This window comes from Phaseolus vulgaris, chromosome 1, assembly GCF_000499845.2.
Source record: "Phaseolus vulgaris cultivar G19833 chromosome 1, P. vulgaris v2.0, whole genome shotgun sequence".
NCBI classification, from domain to species: Eukaryota; Viridiplantae; Streptophyta; class Magnoliopsida; order Fabales; family Fabaceae; genus Phaseolus; species Phaseolus vulgaris.
In genome coordinates this window covers 39,578,488-39,604,970 of record NC_023759.2, presented here as the reverse complement: position 1 = coordinate 39,604,970, position 26,483 = coordinate 39,578,488, and the positions used below count along the sequence as shown (strand labels likewise).

Sequence of the window (26,483 nt, the reverse complement as noted above, 5' to 3'; positions counted from 1 at the left end):
GTATTTGAGGCCATGGTGAATATTAGATGCATTTAGTATTTGAGGCCATGATGAACATTAGATGCATTACTATTTGAGGCCATGGTGAACATTAGATGCATTTAGTATTTGAGGCCATGATGAACATTAGATGCATTTACTATTTGATACATGAAAACACGCTTGTAAACAAACAACTCAAACTAACCTCCATCAATTAGTTTAAAGTAATGATTTACATCACAAAACCAAAACAGAATTCTAACATATCAAAGGCGAAAAAGACCTAGACATAAGAAATTCTCACTAGAAGAAACATCTACAAATATACATTCCTTATGGTTCAATCATCTTCAACAAGAGAGCCCCAATTTGAAGTGATCGTAGAGTCTTTCAAGCCTACCCCAATGCCATCTTGATGTCCTTCTGTAAAAGGAAAATGAGAATAATTTCAAGTTTCGAGAGCTACACATCAACATTTTTCAGTGGCATATGAATAGCCACACATTTCTCACAAAAAAAATCATTGCATATCCTTAGAGCACCATGTGAGATTGCCTCACTACATTCATATCTTGACATCTTAGCCTTTAGTGACAGGATCTGTCATTGTTCAAGGATGAGACGTCAAAATAAAAATGGAATGGGCATAATCTTACATAAGCGCTCCATGGAGATAAACAGAGAGAGAGAGAGTAGTACTTCAATGGACAGTGGTGAGGTGGTTGGACCATAACGCTTTAGGACATTCCCTTCCTTGTCAACCAAAAACTTAGTGAAATTCCACTTTATCCTAGAACCCATACATCCTGGTTTATTTGCTTTAAGGAATTTGTAGACAGGTGCTGTATCAGGTCCATTCACACGTACCTGCAAATCAAAGGAATTCAATATACACGGTTAACAACATTAAGTTAAATAATGGAAAGTACATCCTTAATAGTAATATATCAATAGCAAATATGCATAACTCACCAGGAAAACAGTCAAAAATAATTAGCTAAATCTAGACTCTAAGAGTATTACTAAAACATTATTTGTAAACTTAACCACACTGCCAACATGCTTTTCATTTGGCATCTATCAAGTCTTCATTGCTTTCAAAAACTAGATGTCAAGTGCCAACAACAAGAACAGATTTTCCTATCTTTATTCCTTCACCGATACATTTTATGTGGCTCATTTGACAATACTGTATTGACCTTTTTCTAAAATAAGCAAAGAATTTGTTAAGAGCAAGACACAAAATTGGAAGATAAGAAATCCTCAAGAGAAAAATTGATAACAGAGAAGGGTAAAAGGAGAAAAGAAGGCCAAAAAAGAAAATATAACAAACCTTGCAACAAAACATGTTAATCTCTCTGAAGATCCAAGGAAGACACTCCCTTGAAAAAACCATTTGCAGAACACCACAAGGAAGCTAAACAACATACTCAATCCCTTAGAAGATCAAAAAACGCTCCCCTGAAAATTCTAGCATTTATTCCCAACCATGTACACCAATGGACTGCAAACAGTGCAGTGCCAAAGCTTTTTTGCTCAGCCTTGCCTTTATTTATTAGAAGAAAACTGTAATTCTAGACCTGTTCCTCATGTTTCGTGACCAACCCATTAATGTTAAATGACATAATTTCCAAATAACAGTACAATTCAGATAAGTAAAAAACATGCCACATTGTCTCAATGCTCAATTAGATTTTATTTCAAGTCAAATCTTAAGTAACACAAGGTATATGACACTTACAACATTCGTATTTTAATGAGACAGCCTTTTTTTCTCAAATTCAATATTGGCCACCTCCATCATATACTTTTTCACTCCATTAACCAAATTATTCGGCATGTTTCACTAGGCCTAATAAATAATAAAATGACACAACTAGATGTCTAGATCACAGTTTTAACTTCTAAAGGATCCTGCATGGTATTCAATAGACTCAAGCAATTGGGCCTGTTATTCCTTCCCATTTGATAAATACTAATGACTACGAAATTAAAGTTACCGAACCAACCGGCATTTGATTACAAAATAAAGTAGAACAAACCAAAAAAATCAATGTATCGTCGTTCTATTCAAACATCTAGGACAGAAAAACAAACAGTAGAGGATCCAATGCCCTACACAAACAACCAGCATCGTACATACCTTTCGAAAGATGGGATACTCAGCCTTGTACCTTGTACAGGCAAATTGCTCTGCCTCCAAGCTATTCCCCGGCTCTTGCTTCAAAAACTGGTTGCATGGAAATGCCAGTATCTCAAAACCTGAGATCAACCAACAAAACATTCTCAAATATGACGAATTAAAGATATTAATTGTAGGCCCTTCAATCTACCCAAGTTCAAAAGTAATTGGTCACTGAAAATACACAAATTTAGAATCCACTAACATGCAAGCCCAACAACTGCTCTTAAACCTAAAAACCGTACCTTTGTCTTTGCATCTGCCGTAAAGCTCAGTTAACTGGGTGTAATTGGAATCCGTAAATCCACTGTAATTTACACCCACAGAGTTAATCAGCTAACCCAGGAGCAATAAAAGGAGAAAGAGAAAGAAAGGTTGAATTTTTATAGCAAACACAGAGAAAGTTGAATTAGAAAAAAAGAGAGTTTGTAAAAATACCATTTTGAAGCGACATTAACTACAAGAAGAACCTTCCCCTTGTAGGTGGTGAGGTTCACGTCTCTGCCCTTGGCATCCTGTGGCAACCATGAAGCATATGGTGAGAGATTTCTATAATAATTTCCAAAAATCAAATAATAAAAAAATAAGGGTTTTTCTGATGTTGAGATTCTGAGTGTGTACCTTGACCGTGAATTCATGGATGGACTTTTCCGAGACTGATTCCGAAGCCCCCATCTCTGAAACCTGAGATAAGGCTCTTCTCACAAATTTCTCTCTCTTTGCTTTCTCAATTTATATGGTACACTGTGTATACGAAAATATTTGGGTTTACCAATTTGTGCTTTCTCTTTAACTCTTTCACTTCTCGGATTTCATTCAATAGCCTAACTGTGGTCCAGTGATGGCAGGTGGACCACTTTTGCGTTTTTTTCATGATTAAAGTTGACAAACTTTCCTCACATCGAAGGCTTTTTAATTCATTACGCACTTCACAGTTTTTCTTTATTATTATTAAATACTACTGTCTTGTTTTGTGTTGTAACGGGAAGGTATAATTTTAGAAACTATAAGAAACTCATCTTAAAGTCTATCTGTAATTTATGATAATTAAATTCTCTCATTATATATTTTCTATTTTTATCTTATCAGTTACTCTATACATTATCGCATCTCTTGTATTTATTTTATTTTGACGAACGCAAACATATAATATCTACATTATCGCAAACATTTTTTATTTTATTATTTATACATAGTTGTATATTTATTTATTATATATGTAATAAGATTTATTAAAATTAAATTTACAATTAAATATACAAAATGAGAAATAATATTTTAATAATTTAATATCATTATTAATGTTATATTTCAATAAGTGATTGTATGATTTTCAAGTAACCATCTTTTTCCTTTACATAAATTGAGTTAATGTGAAAAAAAAACACATTTATTTTTATCTTTCTCTTTGCACTTTCACTTTGGATCTTCTTTACCACTTTCAATCAATGACAGTATTTGAGAAGTCTGGTAACGAAATAAGTTTAATAAAACATTTATATCTTTTTAGATTTAAAGACTTAAAAAAATATCTTTGAAGACAAAAACAAAAGTGGTAAATGATTAATGTTTATAAAATAATTATTTGAGTTTTTATAGAAAGAAAAAAGAAAAAAGAGTTTAGGAAAAACATGGTGAATAAATAAACAATGCCGGAATATCTAAAACACATAAAATAAAATAATGGTTAGGTTTACAGTTGTAGTATTTTATAAAAAAAAATGAGAAACTTACTCATTTGAGAGTAAAGAAAATAGAGTGAGTGAGGGGGATTGAAAAGTAAAGAGTGCATTTGATGAAGAGTCACTCGTCATAATTCACAATGTATGTAAAGAAGATGAAACAATTTGAACAAAAGCAAAATGAGAATAAATATCTCCAAAAAAAAAAAGTGAGTATGAGATAAAAGGGAAGAGAACTATAAAACTGATAAAAGAAATTATTAAACTGGAAAAAAAAATTGAATTTAGACTGAGAAATAGTTTTTGCAAGAGATTAAAAGGAAATGAGAAAAAAAAATAAAGAACTGAAGTTTGGAATACGTTATTTTATTTCAAAAATATTGTAACTCATGAAATACGCTATTTTAAAAATGTTGTAAAAGAATAAATTATTAAACTGATAAAAAATTTATTAAACTAATAACATTGATAAAATTGAAAAAAAAATATTTAACCAATATATTAAATTAATTGTTATTTTTTTTTAAGGATACAATTGAGAAAAAATTGTGTGTTCCAAAAAGAAAATCCTTATGTATTGTTATAAATAAAAATGGAGAAAAGTTGGCAGATAAAAGAGTAGTTACAAACCCGATTTCTATGTTTATTAGGATAAAATAGAAAAAATAAATAAATCAAGAAGCAATTACAAAACACAATCCCTTTGTATATAATTTTTAAATAGAAAATATGCACATGAAATAGTAATATTTTATTAATTTTTATAATATGTAATTTTTCCTAATAAAATTAATTATGTTTATAAAAATGATAAAAGAGTATACAAACAGAAGAGTAGTTCCAAAACACAGACTCTATCGATTATGTCACCTTTAATATTTGAATAGTTTATTTTCTTAATTTTAAAATACAATTAAAAGTAAATCAAAACAAAAAATATACATTAATTAAGAAAATCTTCTTTGTCTATATAGATTATGGATTATGTTTCTTTATTTTTCACTTAGGCAAATTTGTAATTTATGTTTTTCTTATAATATTGTTTTTTTCAAATTACAAATTATGGTATCAAAATAAAAACTAATAATCCAAATAATTTATTAGAATAAACTTATCAAATTTAAAAATTAATATAAATATTAAATTTAAATTAATGAAATAGTTATGAAAATGTCATCTGTTTTACTTTTATATGTCACTAAATACATATATAAATTATTAAGAATAGATTAAAAAAGAGGACAGGTACAATGTTTTGTTGAAATCTTTAGAGGGAATAACAGTTTCTCTTTATCTTCTCAAATTATACATATATTAATTGTAAAAAGAATATCAAACTTTACACATAACATAACGGTTTCTATTGAAGAGCAGTTACTTATAAAAGTAACAGACCACTTTCTTCATCATTATCACTTTCCAAAGCATACACAATCCAACCTCAAACCTGTAAAGTGCTATTGCATCTTGAATTATAACATAGCCTTCAATTCTAGGTAGAAAAGTGCAAGAAATAAATTTGACTTCCAACTATTTTTCATACAATTTTTGTTACTTCTTCATCCTACTGGAAGAAGAGAGGAATGGAATAATTTACATATTCACTTTTATCAGTAAATGGTTTGTCATAATTACACTTATTTAAAGTGATAAGAGTTCAATTCTTAATTTTGAGATGACATTTTGAAAATAAAGAAAAAAAAGATAACAATTTTGCAAGTTTCCACTAATATAAAATTTTCTTAAACAAATAGCATACACACAAATTCTACAGAAGGTTACATCCAAGCCCTTATACTACAATTAAATTATTATAACGAATTTTATAATGTTTTAAATAATCTAATCATTAAAATAAATATTCAATCGTTTATATGGTTGAAAGGTCAATTTGTTGTTCAGTATCATCGAAACATCAGAGTCATGGCTTCATACCGTAACCTCTTCGTAGGAAATTATCACCTTGTGCAATTCTTAATCTCACCATTCATGTAACATCTCAAGTATTAAAATTGAAAGAATGGCTGCGATATCATGCGGGCTTTGTTTCAAACTGCAGAGGATCTTCATTTATTCAAATTTAAATATATTGCTTCATTTGAAAAAAGAAAAAATTTCTAAGAAAGCTTTTCCAAAGTTTATGATGCTAACAGCTAGGCATGCCCTTCATGAGACGGTACATTTGCGTGGTTGCACATACCAACAACCTTAATCAATTCTAACAACCCATGATGGAGAGGCTAGAAATGGCCCCACACATTTGAATGTTAGGCCAAGGTTTTATCATCAGCCATCAAATTACAGGCTGCAGGGTGCTCACACTGAGTGCATGACAAAAAGCCATTTATGAGAAGTAAATAAAGCCAACACTCAACAAGAATAAAGTAACTCATCTTAGTTACCCAAGGGGAGTTTCTTTCTATATTATGAAAACAATTTCAAGTCCTTTAATTTTTTTATTTATTTTGTATTTAGATGACCAACTGTAAGAGCTTCCTTCAATTAAATTATATAATCGACAACAAAAGAATTTGATACGTTGACAGCCTAGAGATAAGCTACAGTTCTCCAACGACTGTACAATGACTCTTCTTCCTGCTCTGCATTCTGCAGAAGAGGCTGCCATATATATGTATATATACAAATCTAGCAAATTATGGCCATATTCTGTGCAGTTTCTGCGGAACTCTATAAAGACTTTTCTTGCATGTACAGAAAGATGGAATAAAATCCACCTCTTCTAAACAAAGGCAGGACCCACGCCAAAAAGTGGGTTGTATGTAACATTCAATGAGTGAATTATAAGTAACAATGGTTACTAATTAGTGAAGGATAACCAAAGAAGCCTGCAGATAGACAGAAGTACGCCAGCCTTCATTTATTGGTAATTTCTCTTCACCTGGGCTGCCAAAATCTTGGGCCTGAAACATAATTATCTTAAACCTCAATTCAATATTTTCAAGTAATATTTCCGAATTCCAATAACAAATGTACATCAGAAAATAAAGATTTTTTAAAGATTGATGAAAATCTATCAGAGGGGTATATACCTCGGTTTGCTACTGGAATTGCATCTTCATAGTGAGGTCTAAAAGGCAAGTTGTCCCTGTAATTCATTGGTGGGGGAGGAAATCTCCATCCATGGCCTGGAAAACTACCTGGTTCACTTGGATGACAACCATAAGGAGCAGTTACACCTCTGTCATGATACCAAGGACCTGAAAGCAGAAATCCCAGGAAAGATAATTACTACACAACCAAATCAAACCACAGCATGCCTACCACCTTCACCTCAAAAATCACAATCCAAAAGCATCATCAGTTATCAGTCTTACCATAAGAAGGAGGATCATTCCATATCTCTTGGTAATCATATGAAGGTGGTTTTAATCTCTCATGATTGTCATAACCAAATTCTCTCTTCATGCTCTGCACAAAGTGGTAATCATTGGAATATGGAAGAGGTGGCAGAACCTCCCTTTGAGACTTCATTCGATGTTCCCCGTGAACAAAAGAAAACTGATTGGATGGCACATGGTGAGGTGGTGGTATCGAGTAACCTTTATTATGCATAGTAACACCATCTGTATTCCTGGAAATGTCAGTTGATTGTATAGGGAGGGTGTTGAAAGAGCAAGCAGACGCCTGCATTGGCATTGGTTCGTCTCTACATTCATGGACAGTATACTTAATTGCCTCACTGACAGGTTGACTATTTCTTGGTTCAGCAAAGGGCTGACCCATAGGATGCAGTACATTGGCTTTCAAGGTCTGCAAAAATGAACCAAAGCCCAAGTAGAAAGGAAAAGGTTATAACATCAGCTGTCACATGCTGCAACTTATTCCACTCAGTTTAAAAATAACAAGCAAAAGAGTAAAACATACCAGTGAATCTTCAAAACCTTTTGAATCAACTGCAACATGATATTGTTCAGAGGTAGCTGGCATGAGGTGTGAAGTAGGTGGTGGTGGAGGTAGAGGAACAGGAGGAGGAGGTGGTGGTGGTGGTGGTGGTGGTGGAGGGGATGAAGGTGGAGGTGGGGAAGACGGTGGCACATCTTGTGGTAAAGGAGGAGCAAAGGACACAGGAAGATTCTTCTCAAAATCAGAGGCATTTCCTCTATCAACATTACAAATCGAATTTAATTCGAGATCAACTGACGGAGCCACATCTTCCATTTCAAGCTCACCATCAACATCTTCCAACACATGCCTGCGCTTTTCAATTGCATGAGCCATTTCTTGCACTTCATGTGTTTCAGAATCATGCTCAGGTGTGACAGCCTCAAACTCCCCTCCATCAGAATCACTTCCTCCATCATCAAGCATTCGGGGCATGCAAAATTCAGGTAGCTGAAAACTTGAGTTGCTGCAAAACCAAATGCAACTTGAGTAAACACACCTACAGAAGTAGTAGAAAAGCAGAGTCAATATTTTATGCATCACACCTTCCATATTCATCAAGCATGCCCTCCATGTCTCTGACAGGGTCATCAAAAGGCCTGTCTCTTCTTAATGAACGGCGTGAGAAGACACCTGCAGAAGCTGAAGTGCTATATGAGTCTAGTTCCCGCATATGATGCCGAATAATGGATTCAGGAAGGATTTTTCTCTCCAACCATAGCCTTAATACCTACATAATTGGGAGGAAAACTTAACAAGAATAATGACCCAAAAAAATATTTTGAAGGGAAGACTAGAGAGCATCTATGATTAACTTCAGTAAACAGGAAAAAAAATCCATTAACTTGCCTTAAGACACTGACGACGATTTTCTTTTGCAGCATTTCCAGGAGGTGCAACTGCAGACAATAGACGTGGCAGCACTGCTTTCATAGCTGATGGATACACTCCACCAATGTCTCCTGGAAAATACATATATTTTCAACATGAACAGATACAAAAGCCATAAATTCTGTTATGTTGACAACATCAACAGATACATGTGCACATATTCTATTGATTGTGCTTGCAGAATTCAAGAAACAAACAATTGAAAAGAAAAATACCTTTCAACCCTCGAGAACATTGAGCAATAGAATCAACAAGAAAAAACAGATCCACCCTCCGATGCAGGCTTGTCTCAATTTCCAGATTATGGACAAGAATTTCAACCACCTAGAATACATCCCCAAAGCCCAGCCCCCCCAAAAAATGCATATATCATCAAGACATATTGGTGCAAACTTATTTATAAGGAAATAAATTTAGAGCAAATTAACTGGTTTTAATTCCCATTATGGTTCATAAGATTGAAATCTAAACATATTGGTGCAAACTTATTTATACTAGGACAAACAAATTAAATTAGGTTCCTCTAAGAGATTGGGATGCCAAAAATGAGCAAAAATGATACCAAAAGAAAAAAAAACAATGAGCTAGAAGACTGTCTCAAACCATCAAGCAATTTATTCTTCAATAATTTAGGGAAAGAAAAAGGAATTATGACCAAGGATTTCGCAACAGAAACAAGACAATCTTCAAGATTCAAGCATGCCCAATGAAACTGACTCCAATTTTTTGGTTATCACAAAACCAAATGTTTCCTCCCAAAGAAATCAAAAGATTTGTATCCAAAAAATCATAATTATAATGCATGAACACCAATAATTTCAATTCAGCCTTCTATTCGTCCCTGCTCATAATCACTGGTGAGCAGAATAGGTAGACCTGCCATGGGGAATTGTAAAATCAGTGGAATTTGAGAGCTTTCCGAGTTTGCTTGGATCACATTTTTTAATGTGCCAACTTTCAGTAGTGAGTCAAGTTTCTTTCTTTTATCGTTTTGGGCTTTTGTAATCCTAAGCTCATAAAACCCAATCCCCAAACCAACTTTTCTGTAACCCCAACACTAATAATAGAGGAAAACACCTTCGCTGACCTGACATCCCTGCATATGTTCAGCCCCTAGCAAAAAATCTGTGTCCTCTCACCCAAGCCCCAAATTCATTGTATGAACCACTGTGACCAGAGGTCTTCTCTGTCATCCTTGAGGGACACTGCTTAGCTCCTCTGCTTCTGCTGCTGTTTGTGTGGTTTGTTGGTTCTCTTTCTATGGAATAAATGAGGATCTCTTGAGTGATTATGATTGGATGATCTATTTTAGAGGTCTAGTCTAGGTGTTCAAGTGTAGTGTTTTGTACTAATAGTCACTTCGTACTACTACAGTACTTTAAGCAGCTTTGTTTGTCATTTATGACTTGGGAGTTGAGTTTTGTATGGGGTTTAGTCATTGACTTTCATATGCTTATTAATCCGGGATTATAAATTTAAGCTTTTGATTTGTTACATGGGGTTTTTTTTCTCTTGTTTATTTTATGTTATATGTATTTATGTGAAGTTTATATGTCTTGTAGAATCTTATACTTCATCTTACAATTCGGCGATTTTTGTGATTTTGTATCCCCATTCCCCATCTAAATAGAATCTTGAGTTTAACTACCTTGCTTCTATTTACATCCTGAGCCCCTAAAAACCAAAAAAGGGCAAAGAAAATCAAGGTCATCTTGAAGAACAAGAAGGGAAAGGCCTTGAAAGGCACACACACATAGACCATAAAAGCTTTCTTGTGTGTGTACAATGGCAGCATCACAGCATCAAGATTTAAACAATGCCCCTATACAAACTATCCAAACCCAACACTACTAAGGGTCCCCTTGACTACAAAATCAGAAGTAAAACTAATCTAATAAACAAAACATTAACAGTTCAATGATTAAACATGTACTATTGACGCGGAAGAAAATAAAAATTTAGAAAGCACTATCACATTACCTTAGTTGCAATGCCAAACTTTGCACAGTCAATAGCTATGTGTGTTGCTCGACCAATACTTTCCTTTGTCCTTTTCAGTGTCCCAAGCATTGCTTCAAAATACAACAAAGCAGCATCTCCTGCTTCAGTTGACTTGCCCACAGATCTTGATCGGTCATTTGCCACAATCCCATCTTTCCATCCATCGGTAGGACCCGATAGAGTGTTCTTTTGGTGTACATCAGGGCTACAACTTCCGTTTTGAAGGATATTACTACTGTCTGATGTAGAAATATTGCAAACCGATGTTGTGTTTGGAGGTGAACCTGGTGGAAGGCAGACTCTCCCATCAGTCAAAGATGGGCTTGACAGAATCCCCAAATTACCCTTTTCACCTGAATAATCATTTGATATTGAAACAGAATTCATATCCTCCTCTTGTCCTTTAAACTTTACTTCTTTAGCAACCTCATGCCTGAAAAGAAATAATAGCATGAGATTTATTGAATTGAAAGAAATGAAGCATACTATACTTTCCTTTAACAGATTGATTAAAAATTAAAATATGTTTATTATATGACCCCCAGTGATTGAATTTCATAGACCCCACTCAAAAGTGTGAATAACAAAAGGGTAACAAATTTACCCAATAGAGATGTTCCTAAAAAAATGGATAGAAGAACAAGCTGGGGTAGGTGGCAACCAACAAATGGAGAGGGGAAGGTGAAAGATTCAGGACACATGGAAAATGATGAGGATATAGGGAGCATGATGCATGAAAATCATTTGGATTATACTAGTACATGAGGGCTTATAATTCTTTCAGAGAGTGCAGTATTCTCTTTTCTGTTTTTCCTGAGTAAGGAAAATAGCTCAATTCATGTTCTTAGTTTCAATGCTATCGAGATGTGTTTACCTTCAGTTTTTCTTAATCAGAAATTGTACCTACTAAGAATTTAGGCTGGAAAACACAACTATTTGCACATGTATGATCTAAACAAGGAATGCACCAGTTCATCCAGTCAAATTTCATAATGAACAATAATAAGCATAACAGAAAATGGAAAGCATGAAGTTTGTAAAGGTTATAACATCTTCCATATTTGGATGAGAAAAGTTTGAAACTCAATGTTTCAGTGTAGGCTGAAAACAGCTTGTTTAGCACTTTACTGAGGGTAAAATTATATCTTCTCCAGAAATGCTTTTTTTTCCTTAAAGAAATAGAAAAACAAATTTTCACAAATAATTAAAGTGAAATGTTTATCACATAATCTTTTCTTTTCTCCCGAAGGAGGTGTGATCAGAATCTAGTGATTGTACAAGCTAAAAATACTTACGCATCATTAATTTGTTTGCTGTCACCAACTACTTGCTTCACACCCTCACAAACAGCCACCACATTCTGGGGCACATTAATTCTATTTTGAGGTAATAATTTATCACTTTCACTGACCCCCAAAACAGGATCAGGACTTATTCCACCATGCTCCAATGTATCTGATGTATCTGAATGGTTCAAAGGTCTGATGTTGCCATCACCATTTGGTAACAATGGTGGACCTGGTGAATCTTCATTGCTTCCAACTTGATAACATTTCATATCAAGGTTAGGAGAAATTTTGCTGTGTAAGTGAATTTGAGGAACTATTTTGGCTGGATAACAAACAACAGAATCAATAAGATCTTCACCAACTTGCTGTCTATCACCAGGGATGGCATCCTTCCCAGCTTCATTTTCGTACTTGGCCAACTGCTTATCCACTTCTATAGATGACTCATTCTCTATGGAAATAATTGTATTTGAATGAGTTGAGAAACTACACACGCTAACATGAGAAGAATCAATGCCACAATAATCCAACCTTTGAAGTTCTAAATCGTTACCTCCTTCATTATTAACATTCATACAAAGACATTTCTTGCTAGTAGATATACAGCACCTACCAGTTGATGCCATTACAGAGGATGATGATTCCATGCAAGCATGACCTTCTTCAGCAGCATTGGCAGACATTGCTTCTAAAGCACGATGGATACGTTTAGATGGAGGTAAAGCAGCTTCATCATTCACAGAAAAGCCAATCATTTGGTCTTTCTTAATCTTACAAATATGAGAACCATTTTCTGAACATGGAGCTGTTAAATTAGAAGGAGAAACATTAACCAAAGCTTCATTCAAGATTGATGAGCCTCCTTCAGCAAGGCTACCATTTTCACAATTTGAGGAGGTAATTATCTGATGTGGTGAGTCAGTAATATCTTCATCACCACTCTTCACCTGGACTTCTACAGTGCTATTGAGTTCTTCTGCCTCTGATGATGATTTATTCATTCTAACTCTGGCTCGTTTCAATAAGGGCAAATGTTCGTCTCCATCTTGGACAGGGCATCTCTCTTTTGAATTTTCACACATATTCAGCAAAATTTGACAGGCATTCCGAGCACCATCATCATTTGTTTCTTTCTTCCTGTTTGGTCTTCTTTTCTTCTTGCTGATTACAGTCTTTATTTCTAGATCAAGGCCTTTGTTCAAATCATCTTCCCCTTCAGGACACCCAATAGGCTCAGACTGTTCAAGTTTTAAATTAGAATCTATCGTACTTCCGTCATTTAAAGTAAAGACATCAGAATTTATTGTAATAATTTCAGAATCATTATCCTCCATGCTAAAATTTGAGGCAAATGCAAGTGAATCAGTATCATCGCAACCTAAAAGATCAGGAGATTTCCTGATACATTTACTCCTTTGTATATCCCTATTTGGAATTGAATCAACTAATACATTGCCATCACCATTATTTTCACCATCACTATAAGGTACAACAAAGTCTTGGACCTGTAATGTGCTTCTAGACCTTCGAACTGGTTCATTTCTAAGGGTAATAGGAAAAGGTGATTTTACAGTTGCAGCCACAATAGCATTATCAGTAGGTTCATCCAATGATGCCTCTATATTATAAGATTCATTCCTCAATGCAACAGCATCCTCAGCTGCACAAACTACCTCAGGTCTGTCAGTCACACAATTTGAAGATTTCATTTGTGAATTAATTGCCAAAGGAGCCTCAATTTGATCCTTTAACCATATGTTTGCAGATGGATCAATTGGATTTGACAAATTTGCAATGGCAACTTCACCATCAAAGCTAGTGTCATCATCTAGATTCTCACTCTTCAATTTTTCATAACTTTCAATAATCTCCTTTACTGCACGTGCAAAATCAGCACCCCTTCCTGGACGTTTAGCAAGAGATTGTTTCTTCTCTTCAGTAAATGCTTCTACATCGGCAGGATTACAGAATGCTCTGCAAAACCAAATGGCCTTTCAAACTAAGACAACTTTCAAGCTGAATAAAATTAAGGCTAGTACATGAGGAAATAATTAAGAGATTCCACAATGCAACACAGTTACGAAGTCTTACAGTTAGCTTAAAAATAAAACATATTCAACAATTCACATTCATTCAATGAAATCATCAATTAAGAAATAGAAATTAAAATTTCAACACCTAATTTATAATTCGTCCCCTCTCAAGTTGGTGTAAGCCACTTCCTTCCCTAATTAAGTATGGATCAAGAATGGTTTAATCAATATTAACTCACATCATAACTTATTTAATCATATCAAATCTTGTTCCTATATTTTTCTCAGATCTAATAACTACGTAGAAATTTGTCATCTATCAATAAGTATGTAGAAATTTGAACCTTAGTTGTAGCTATCAATTATCTTTAATTATAGAAGAGTGCCTATCCCAAAATATGGGAAAATTATTTCCAGAACCCCTACAGCTCATCTTATCAGAGCCTTTAGAGGGGCTCGGGTGCAACTGTCCTTCCTTTCTTTCCCAAGCCCAATGCCCCTATCACTGCAACAGCCTATTCTCCAGAACCCTTAAAACAAATAGTCCAATTTCAGCCTCGAAAATATGAGGATTGCTGTACAACTGGATGGCAAAAATTATATATCATTGGACTAGATTGGTGCTACCTTTAAATGGGAAGCAGAGGCTTCATCATCTCTGTGACAATCCACCTTAGAGTAACAATGAGAACACAGAGGATACTATCATCACAAACCAGTAGCTGAACTCAATGCAGATTGAGGTATCTCGGACTTTTATGTAACTTGAGACATCAACATATATATGGAACACATTTAAAAACTTATAAGCTTAAAATGTGGCTATAATCTGAGTTAAGGCAAGGCTTGTTCATAACTAAACTACATAACTTTCTGTTACAACGTATTTCATATTAAAATGGTTTGTGCCAGGAGACAAAGCTATGCCAGAATCTGGAATTGAAATCAAAAGAAGTCAATCAAACTTCTAAGAGAGAAGAGCTTGAGTTTAGAATTCATGGCTGGTCTAAGCATACTAAGATGCTGGATTGGATACGCCTGCCTCTCAATCCAACACCAATTCAGCTCTCTACTACTGCAGAGAGGACGTGAACATGATACAAACCAAAACCAAGTAAAACCCTGAACCAAGACAACTTATGGTCTACTTATTGCAACAGAACACCAGGGAAATTAAACCAGATAAAACAGTGATGGAGTAAAGCTAACTCTACAACAAAGAAAAGCTGCAAAACTATCTTGAAACTTTAACAGCCGCTTAAGCTCTGTTGTTCATTCAGTTACGTGTATAATTCACATAATTACAAAGTTCTTCTCTCAACAAACCTTCTCACATACTGAATTATCTGCCTCACATGCCACGACCCACAATCACTTAAAGAAAGTATTGTGTTAATAATATAAAAGTGACTAGTCATGTACCTTAATACATTTCCAGTAACTATTTTAAGTTTAGTAATCCCCAGTGACATAACCTATATATATATATATATGTGTGTGTGTGTGTGTGTGTGTGTGTGTGTGTGTGTGTGTGTGTGTGTAAAACATTTTAAGCTTACTCATACACCTTTCCATTTTGAAGAAATCTATGTTTCCTGCCTGAGAATTTGGACTTTTAACACATTGAATTGTGAATCTTGCGAGCGTGGAAAGCATCATAGGGTACATTTTTCTTGTTGTCAACAAAACTTCAAGAATACTCCATTTCTTTTATGCATACAAATGTTTGAGAATCTTCTGAAATTTCATATGTTAAAGGAGCAGGAAGGTTTGCGTCCTTTATTGATGTTTGTACCAAATTAACTTATGATGGAGCTATCCTCATTGCAGCAACTAGCATTAGATGCCTGTATTCCAAATATCTTGCAAACACATAGCTTCAGGATTTTTTGGCTATCTCGATTTTGTTTCATGATCAAATTTGAGGCGGCAAACTTGATCCACAAACACTCAAGTGTGCCTTTGCAAGCTTCAATGTCTAGCAGGGGTACATGTTTCCAACCTCAAACCAGAAAAATCTGTTTTCTGTAGATGTTACATTTTGTGAACCCCTCTGATAATATTCTTCACATTGTCAAGGGGAGAAGTTCCATGATGTTAAACACCTTTAGTTACCAACACTTCACTTTACTCCAATGCTTCCAATCCCCAATCTTCCATCTGCTTCTCAAACAACTCCCAATTCACCAAAACTAACCATGTCCATTCCTACATATTCAGAAAAAATAAACAAAGCCTCCCAAAGCCCAAAGAATCATTCCAAGTGAATTTGAGTAGAGAAATATCAGCCCTAATAGCATGTTCAATCATTGGATCCAACTCCTACTGAAGCTCAAAGAGAATCATGAGAAATGGAACCTAAATCTAGTCTTATTTTTGTTAAAATCTCTACTATAGGCAAGGCGAAATCCTTTTTACCTGTTAAGAAGAAAACCAAACTTTATCTACCCATTGCCGTAAAGAAAGAAAGAAGTAGCACTAAACCCTTTATATCCCATCATGTATCTTACCCTAATATTTTAGATGGATGCAATTCCTTCTTGCTAACCTTAAACATCCATTATAGTTTATAGGCTGTACAAGAAGCCTTAAAGAATATGCGAATTGGTTAAAAACCATGAACAAGGTAATAAGATAACTTCAGAGAAATGAAATGTGGTACTGGAGAGTAGTTCCTCTTAGAATAGTTTATATTGTCTTCTAAGCAAAAGTTGTTGGGTACTATATCTATCTAAGCTGGAATCCTAGGGTAAACGCTATTAAGTTTTCTTTCTCTTTTCTTAAGCTTTTGCTGTAAGCTATGTGTGTGTGTGTGAGAAATTGAATCAGTAGAGAGATCTTAGTTCTACCTCTTTATTAAGATCTCTCAAGCTCTTTTTCTCATATATATGCTTTCAAGTTAGTATAAAAGCAAGTTAATCTCGTTCTACCTACATTGTTTGGTTCCATCATCCACTGTTGTTGGTTGTCATCTCCCCAACTCCACCTTTTCCTTTGGTGACCATCAGATTTGAAGCATCTCTCCGAGTGACGCTGTAACCTATTATGGTTTACATTATAACTTCATAAAGGATTTTTCCGGTTGCTGATATTTTCCATTATCCGATATTGAAAACACTGGTATCTACTCGTGGAAGGGGAGATTGTGGCAATAGAGTACCTGGTGGTCAAGGATGTCCTCAATGCTTTAAGTGTAAGAGAATAGTTCATACTCAAGAAAATTGTTATTTTTTACATTGCTTAACTAACAAAACAACAAATATCTTGAAATCCAAAAATACTTAAAGCAAAGTTTTCTGGTGAGGAATAGCAAGAATATTTGAGATTAAAATCCAGCAGTCAAGCACAATTTTCCACACATCCCACTTTCTAAAAAATTCTACATCTCACCATCCATGGAAAGTCAAAATCCAAGGATAATTGACTTGTGTGCTCTTAATCGTATTTATGCTAATGCCCCCTTGTTCTCTTCCATTTCTTCTCTTAAATTTCTTCATCTAATAACCTTAGCCAACGAATCCAAAGTTGTTTCTCAGGGAGTTGGTCAAGTTTCAATTTCTCCTTTAAATTAAAATTTTGTTCTATTTGTTCTTGCATCCCCTCTAACCTTATCTCTCTAAGTCAAATAACTAAGTCATTAATATGCTTTGTAACATTTGAAGTCAATTCATTTGTTTATAAAGGAGCATGGTACGAGTTGAATGATTAGCGTTGGACATGAGTGCACAGGATCGTACTATTCAAGGACCAAGTCATATGTATATCTTGTTTTTCCTCTCCTCCTAAACCTTTGCATGATCACTTAGGTCATTCACATTTGTAAAAATTAAAACAAATGGTTACTAAACTTAGTAAACTTCAAGTTCTAGTGTGAGTCTTGTCAATATGGAAAACATGTCAAGTCCTTTTTTTCCTAAGCAATATAAATCAATATGTAAATATGTGTTCTCGGTCATTCACTCTAACATTTGGGACCAGTGGCTGACTGAGTGACCATGGTTGTTGAACCAGATCTGTTTTGCTTTTTAGTTTGTGGCAGATATAGATTTCTTTCAGTCATGGGTTGGCTTTGGTTCAAGTTGTATAACCGACCCTTCTAAAAAAATTGTTGGGCAAGATTGGGTATAAGGACTCTAACAGTATTAATTTATTAAAAACAATGAAATTAGGGGGTTGCATAGGTGTCAAAGTCAGGTGATCCCAGGCTCCATGTTCTTCCTCACAACTAGTCACAGGGTGGTGGTTTGATTTCCATAACATCTAAAGTGGCCACAATGTGCTGCCACACCGCCATGCTGTGGCGTCCAGCAATCCACCACCACTTTCCTTCTTAGTGCTGCCATCATGCCATGGCCATTTTTCAATAACACAGGTGTGTAACTTCTAAATATTCTTACTAAATACTTAACCAATATTATAACTTCCTATAATTGACCAAGATAATAACTTCCTATACTTAACCAATATTATAACTTCCTATAATTAACCAAGATTATAACTTCAAATCAGAGGGTGCAGATATACCAAGATTGCTACATACTTACTGAAATTTTAACCAGTTTATAACTTCCTTGTAAATCAACTAAATAGAGAACCACAAAAAGTTCCAAATTAGTTTTAATAACCATACGAATAAGTAGTGACAGGGATAAAGGAAAGATTATAGGGTGAATTTAGCAAGAAAAAATATTTGAGGATGCCAAAAGAAAACAAAATCTATTGAGCTACACTCAGCCCCTCATAATAGAATAAAAAGCAAAATACTGACTAAATATAGAATCTAACATGAAGAACAAAAGAAGGAAAATTATTACAGAAAAAAAAAAGACAAAGAGGACCAAGCAAAAAACAAAACATTTTGGATACAAGCATTCACAATCACAAAGCCTAACTCGCAGTACATAAACATTTCTATCCAACAAAATCACCATAAGTAATACTCTTAAATCATAAGTCATACCATCTCACATCATATATATATATATATATATATATATATATTACAATCGAGGTTATTGCTAGTGTTCATTTGGCTAAATTTTGAGATTTAAGACTTTGAAGAGTCACTTTTGCATGAATTGATTTAGGGAAAATCAGTGCTTATGTTTTAAAATCTTATTTCCAGCAAACACCAAGTCAATGAAATATGAACAAGAAAACCACAACTAAACCTTACAGTATCCCTAGGTAAAACACGATATTAACCATGTCACACATATATACTATATCACTTACTTCCAACAACTTGGTTTGAAATTTCATCATGAATATTCATTTCATTATCAAACATGAACACCATATGAATACCAATAGCAATTCAATCAAAAGAGAGATGGATTTGAATACGCACATTTGTTGGGTTCCAAAGAAGTAAACAAATACTTTCTTCCGATCAGCAGAGTAACCCCACTTGTGCGGCTCATCCACCTGCCCCAAAAATAAAAAACAACATAATCAGCAAAAAAATCTTCATAAAATACAAACCAAACTAGGAGGAAAATTGTCGAACTGTCCAGAACAAACATATCAGCTATACAGGGCAGCAGAGAATGCAAAAGCAAAGCTCTGAATTGTTTAACAACGGCCCCTGGTCTCTTACCTTCTCCATATCTGTTCCGGGAGCCTCTACGCCCAACTAAGTCATTCATTAAATATTCCCACAAGATAATCATTTGATTAAGCCAGTATCCATGCAATATCAAAATTAGACAGAACAACTACAAACTTAAGCTAAAGGCATCTCATACATGGTCAGACCCAAAAACCTTTAATAAAATACATAATATACATAAAGAAAACATCCAAATTAATTGAAACAAAACCAGGCAACCACTTAAACAGAACTTCAGCTAAGGCTTAATTGAAACAAAACCAGACAACCACTTACACAGAACTTCAGCTAAGGCAAACCAGATAATCAAGGTCAGACCCCAAAACTTCAATAAAATTCAATATACACTTTAAAACAAAACACCACCTGACTTAATTGATTCACACACTTTTCACTGCACCATAGTTCAGCATAGGAGAACCAACAAAATATGCAATCCAAGGGGGAGTGCTATGTTATTCTGGACACAAAACACAATCAATCCAAAAACTCAAGCATTCACTTAAAAATTAGCAGGGAGCACTCACCGTCGCAGGCCAAACAGGGAATCCCTTAACCTTAGCAAGCACGAGATCGCCGACCTTAAACTGACTGCAAGCGGCGGCCGCCGCCGCCGCTTTTTTTCCTCCCTTTCTCCGACTAGGCGGCATGGCAGGAAACAGCTCCCGATTTTCTCCGAATCGAAGCGCAAAAGTGAAGGTGGAAGGAACTTGGGTGAAGGATCGAAGGAGCTGGCAGGGTTGGGAATTGGCAGAGATAATTAGCAGGCATTGGGAATGAAGAAAACCCTAATTAGGAAGAGTTTGAGTGAGAGTGAAAAACATGAGATGAGAGAAGAGAGAAGAGTTTCGTTAGGTGAGGCTCGGAAGAAGAGAAAGAAGAAGGTGCTGCTGGTCCTGGTGCGGTGGTGGCTTAGTGTAGGGTGCGCAAGGTTCTGGGTATATCACACACTCCGTGAAGTGCGCTAATGTAAAATGTAAACAAATAAACCCTCTTTTCTTCTCTCTGCCACGTCACCACCTCCTCCTCAAATAAACCTTAATCTAAGTTCAGTATTATATAAAATTTATAATCTCTTTTTGGTGAGAACTGTAATACTCTTTATCTGCACAGTAGAAATCAGCATTTTCGTAAATCCTCAATTTAAATCTTTCTTTTTCCTTTTTCTTTTACACTTTAATTAATTATATTTTTTTCATTGTCCTTATATTAATACTGTTGTGTTTGTACAGGGAATTTCATAATTTTTAAAATATTTAAATATATTAAATTTAAATTGATTATATTTTAAATTATTTCATTCTTCAAATATTTTGTTTGGATAAAATAATTTAAATTTATTAAATTTTCATTTTCTTGTTTCAATAAAGTATTTTAATTATTATTAAATTAAAAATAATATCAAATAATTATTAAAAATTTAAAAATATTTAATCATTTTTAGATTTTATTCATCTTATTTTTTTTTTTAAATTCTTCAAGATTTTTTAATTTTATATTTGTAAAACTTTCTCAATGTTGTGTGCGTAAAAGTTATATACAGATTAGTCTGAATATAAAATAATATTCTAACTAAACCTAATCAATTATTTATTACCTTATTTAAATCAATTTTTGTGGTTTCTAATTTTCTACATTTATTAAATATCTGTTTATCTTTTATATTAAATTATTATAAAAAAAATAATACTTAAAAAATCATAAATTTATCGCATAATAGATTGAATAAAAAATATTTATTTTAACATTTTTCTGAAATTATAATTTGATTATTAAAAAATAATGTAATAATCTAAAAAAAATAAGTGTTTGATTTATTAATTGAAACAAAATGTGAAACCAAGCTATTATTTCAACCATCGATAGTGTTACTACAAGTAAATTGCTACATAAATGGGAAATAATGTGGTACAATTTATATTGATTATGGTATAATTATCTTTATAAAAATGCTATAATATTTGTGGTAAATAAGTTATTAAATATTACATAAATATAGTATAAGTAAATACTTTTGTTTCTTTTTATCTTATTTCAACATAATTTCAAACTTTTTGTTTCTTTGATTTTTGTTTTTTCCTTTTAACAACATTATCATTGTTGTTACCAATATTGGTTTGTTCCTTTATGTAATGTTATGTTGCTACCGCTTTAAAATATCATTCTTATTTTTCTTCTCAAACACTTCACTATTATTTGCACTTCAGTTATTATTCAATCATAATTAAATCTTATTATTTACATGTTAGAGTTAGATATTAATTGGTATTATGATTTAAAACTCTCAAGTTAATTTTATTTATGTTATTTGGTTAAGTTTAATTATAAGTTCAACTTAGTTATATTATTTGGTTATATTAGAAATTTAACTCTTTAATTCATTACTTATTTAATCATTTAGTTATGTTATTTTGTTAGCTTTTTTATTGATTGGATTGGATTTGTTTTGTTATAAATAAGTACATGTTTTTATTGATTTTCTATTTTTATGGTAGATTAACAATAATTGTCATAGAAAGTATTTTTTTTAATATAATATATTCATTTTCCTACTTGCATAATGTACCCTGCATAATAAACACTTATCATACAAATATTTTTTAAATAAAATCTTAACTATCTAATTAAAATTAAAAAAAAATCTAAAAGTTAATATATTCAAGAAAGTAAACATCTAAAATTTTAAATAAAAGTGTTTATTTGGACCATTTCTCAAAGAGAAAGGGTGTATTTTACTGTAACTTTTATAAAGATAAAATGAACATATAAACACGTTACAAATAGCATAAATATAGTCATCAACAAAATATAATATGCACACATGGCAATACATCAATACAAAATAGTAATTAGAAGAAAAGTATAGTATTAATTTGACATCACTTTTTGTGGTTATATTTTTACAATCTTTTCAATTACTTGTTCAACAAAGGCTTTTGTATCATTCAGATTATTCTTTGAGTTCCTCAACCTATGTTTCAATAACCAAGTTAGGAAAAAGAAAATTAACAATTCATTTGAATAATTGGTGAAGCCATGTGACACTCAATAAATACTACATAGTAATTAACAATATATTATAGTCCCATGAGTATTGTTGAGTAAGCGAACTTGCTCAACTATGTAAGGAACTCATATGGGTGTCCAGGCTTGGAAATGTGAAATGTATAAATTGGAAAAAAAAATCATTTTAAAGCATGCATTATAGACTAGTTTGTAGAATCTACAAATTAAAGAATAAATTGTCATACCTGGATGCATAATCCGAGCAAAGGAGAAATTTCTTTCTTCAAATTATCACAAATCATTCCATATATATTTTCCACATATGTTGTAAGTTGTTGTTTGAATAGCAAAACAAGGTACTTGGCTTCAACTTGTCTTACAATGTATCTACTCCTCTGCTTACGCTACCATTGACTAGGAAAAGATTTACTCCAGCTAGAGTTCCATGGAAACTCTAGAAAGAGGGAACTATGCTTGCCTGAAGAATAAAAGTTTTTCATTGAAATAGTTCGTTGAATCAGAAGCTATGCTTACTTGAGTTATCCTCCCAAACAAGGTTGCTGATGAAGAACGACGGCGTTGCGGAGCCATTCCAACAGCACCACTAGCCTTCAGTGTACGCTGGAGTAACAAGAGAAGTGTAGAGGCATTGGATAACCAATAAGCCATGACATCATTATTATCCTGGGTCTGAAATTTAAATGAAATATATCAACACCTTGAAAGTGTTAACTTGAGAGGAACAAGAAAAATAGGGCATCTTTATCGTCAAAAAATTTGTATAGTATAAAATTTGAGTTTATTTCGAATAAGAGACATCTTTATTGAAAAGAAAACTATAAAAGCTTGTTCACACGTAATATAGAAATCAATTCGCCTAATAAAATAACATACTATTGTGTTCTTCTACAAACCCAAATCTCAGTCTAGTGAAGCCATGGTTGGTGATAAGTGAAATTTATGTCAATGTTTGTATGCCCATAAAGCTTGATCTTGCTTTGATCAGATGAGAATGGAAGTGACTGTAGTAATTCTCTAACTTCATTAATTTTCCTAACGTGACACTTTGATTAAAGAAAATAATAATTGCAGGAGATTAACATGAGTGAGGATGAAAAGGAGAATTAATGAACGATTGGAAAAGAAACGAAAGGAAGTAAATGAATTACAAGAAAGGCATTATATATTGGTTCATGCACACATAAACAACATATATCCCATGATAACAAGAACCATGTGAATTAAGCTCTTCTACAAAAACAAAATCACAAGAACAAAACGCCACAATTTTCTTCTTCAATCACAAACACATATATTTAGTATATCAAGTTTCAAGTATTTTCGGAAGTGGAGGGTGCAAGCATTCAAAATCATAGATAAATGATTTATACAAACCAAAATACTTTTAAAATAAATCTTAGTTAAAATTATAACCAACATAAAAAGTAAGTGAATATTATATACTAAGATTATTTTTTGACTCTTTTATGAGTGTTTTCATTTTAACCCAAGTAATGAATGAGCTTTCTAAGTTAAGTAGAAAATGCAAACTTTTTAAGGTGGGGTATTTGTCTTAATGGTTGTTTTTTAAGTTATTTTTTAAGAGATTACATATGGACATACCAATTGAATGTTAATTTATAAGAACTAACTTTTTAACATTTTTAACCGAAGATGATGACTATATTTGAAAAATGAGTAGTTGAAAACTTGAAAAATTATATATAATAAAAACCCTAAACTAAAAACTATAATGAAAGGTATAAATGTAAATTGAAAAATTAAATTGATATATTTAAAATTTGTTTCATTTACTCCTTAAATAAAGGGATGAGACTACGAAGCTTGTTATGTTGAAATAAAAACAGAGATTACTAAGCAGATAGCAAAACTAATAAACACAACAACTGACTTTATTTCATATCGGAATGTCCTCTTTCAAGAGGATTTCTTAATTAAATATTAAATGCAATGTCTTATTTCAAGAGGATTTCTTAATGAAATATTAAATGCAATGTCTTATTTCAAGAGGATTTCTTAATGAAATATTATATCCTATAGCTAAAAAGAATAGACAAAAGTGACGAGAAAATAAATATAATAAAGAGATCAAGTAAAGCCCAGGAAGCACAGTGAGAGTGGGAAACAAGGTAAAATAAACATGACTTTCTTGACTATAAGCGTCTTTAAAAGAAAAACAAAAAGAAAATCTCATAACTAAAGGGATCTTGCTATCTCAAAGAAGATAAATGACTTATCAAAAGTCACATTACAATTTTCTTTTTGAATCTAATGAGGAAAATATTGATTAAGGCTAAGTAATCGTATATTTATTGAAAACCTTTTAATAGTTTACAGTCAAAGGAGTTGTTAACTGGCTATTGATAATGTTCTATCTGTTACAGCTCTTCACATTCACATATAGGTTCAGAGGTCTCTATGACGACTCTATTTAAAGTGCTCAACAATTCTATTATGTATAACCAATTATGGTTCAAACTAATCCAATTACTGGGTATCCTACCACTGATATCATTACCTCCCAACCTTATTCCAAACAAAGAATCCAACTTGCCAATAAAAAGACTTAAAGTACCACTAAGATTAAAGTTATTCAAAATAACCATTTTCACCTTTCCATCCCCATTGCACTTTATCCCTAACCATGACCCATCATACGTATTATTCCCACCCAACGAATCAACCAAAATCTGAGGGTAACTTAACCCCAATAAAATTATTTAAAACATGCATCAATTCACCAATAACTTAAAAAACCTAGTTACCTAGGACCAATATTATCACAACAGCCACATACACATAATATGTCATGAAACTTCTCTAATTGGCATGTTTTGCACAAGAGCACCATATATATCACAACCAACCAAATTATAACATACACTAAATAACAAAAGTTTGGCATAAATTAATGAAACACATTGTGTAATGAAGTAATATTAACATTCATTTGTACAATTATATAGAAATAATATATATTGGTTATATTAACCTTCTATAATGTGATATACACAAAGAGACTAATATCACAATAATCTGGAAAGATTAACAACATCCTTTTGTGCAACAATTTGGAATTTATCAACAAAAGCAAATGGCTAAAAAATCTAAAAGAGGAAAAAAATATCAAATGATGATAACACTGTAACAATTGCTAAAAAAAGTTCAAATGTGAGAGTCATTACGATTCACAACAATTAAAAATCAAATGAAAACGAAGCGAAAATGAAAATGAAAATCAAATAAAAAACAAAAAACTCTGCCAAATTGTAAGAACAACTTGAAGTCTCTAATACTAAAAATCAGATTAAAGTACCTGTGTTTGAGCATCGTCACCAACAATATTGCGAGTCGCAATCACGAGATATAGAGATTGAGAAAGACTTATCTGAGTTTGAGCAAGGAACGAGAAAATGAGATGAATCAATTGAACGAGACTAAGAGTGAGAATGAGACTGCGAGAACGAGACTGAGAAAGTGTTGGAGGTCCCACATCGACTAGAGATTAAGACAATTCATTGTATATAAGTGGGTGCAAACCTCATCTCATGAGCCGGTTTTATGGGGTTGAGTTAGGCTTAAAGTCTACTTCTTAACATGGTATTAGAGCCATTTCAAGCCTATCATAGCGAGTGTTTGTTGGGCTTATTAGGCCACCCGCTATCGGGCCGTTATCGAACCACCCATAACATATATCTCCACGCACGAATTGGTAGCCTCGGTGTGAGGGGTGTGTTGGAGGTCCCACATTGACTAGAGATTAGGACATTTCATTGTATATAAGTGGGTGCAAACCTCATCTCATGAGCCGGTTTTATGGGATTTTATGGGTTTCTGCCCAGCGGGTAACGGTGTCAAGGTCCCCCAAGTCAATGTCAATGG

At 33.2% G+C, this 26,483-nt stretch overlaps 1 protein-coding gene across 1 annotated transcript; it reads right to left on the bottom strand.

Annotated features, from left to right (window-relative positions):
* Positions 1-162: 162 nt before the first annotated feature.
* Positions 163-20,586, bottom strand: LOC137816028 (protein HUA2-LIKE 2-like). Its single transcript, XM_068619130.1, has 16 exons — positions 20,102-20,586; positions 19,314-19,390; positions 11,937-13,904; positions 10,621-11,074; positions 8,856-8,964; positions 8,599-8,711; positions 8,295-8,479; positions 7,732-8,215; positions 7,182-7,617; positions 6,897-7,064; positions 2,786-2,898; positions 2,603-2,679; positions 2,410-2,471; positions 2,126-2,244; positions 682-849; positions 163-405 (listed from the first exon to the last, which is right to left on the bottom strand). The coding sequence occupies exons 1-16, from the start codon at positions 20,222-20,224 to the stop codon at positions 379-381; spliced, it is 4,683 nt and encodes a 1,560-aa protein (XP_068475231.1). The 5' UTR covers positions 20,225-20,586; the 3' UTR covers positions 163-378.
* Positions 20,587-26,483: the final 5,897 nt, after the last annotated feature.

Bases quoted from the DNA above. Each gene is read 5' to 3' on its own strand.
- LOC137816028 (XM_068619130.1), bottom strand. From the start codon at position 20,224: ATGCCGCCTAGTCGGAGAAAGGGAGGAAAAAAAGCGGCGGCGGCGGCC. The intron at 7,065-7,181 runs GTAAGACTGATA...TTCTGCTTTCAG, and splicing joins GAATGATCCTCCTTCTTATG to GTCCTTGGTATCATGACAGA. The intron at 850-2,125 runs GTATGTACGATG...TTTGATTTGCAG, and splicing joins AGTATCCCATCTTTCGAAAG to GTACGTGTGAATGGACCTGA.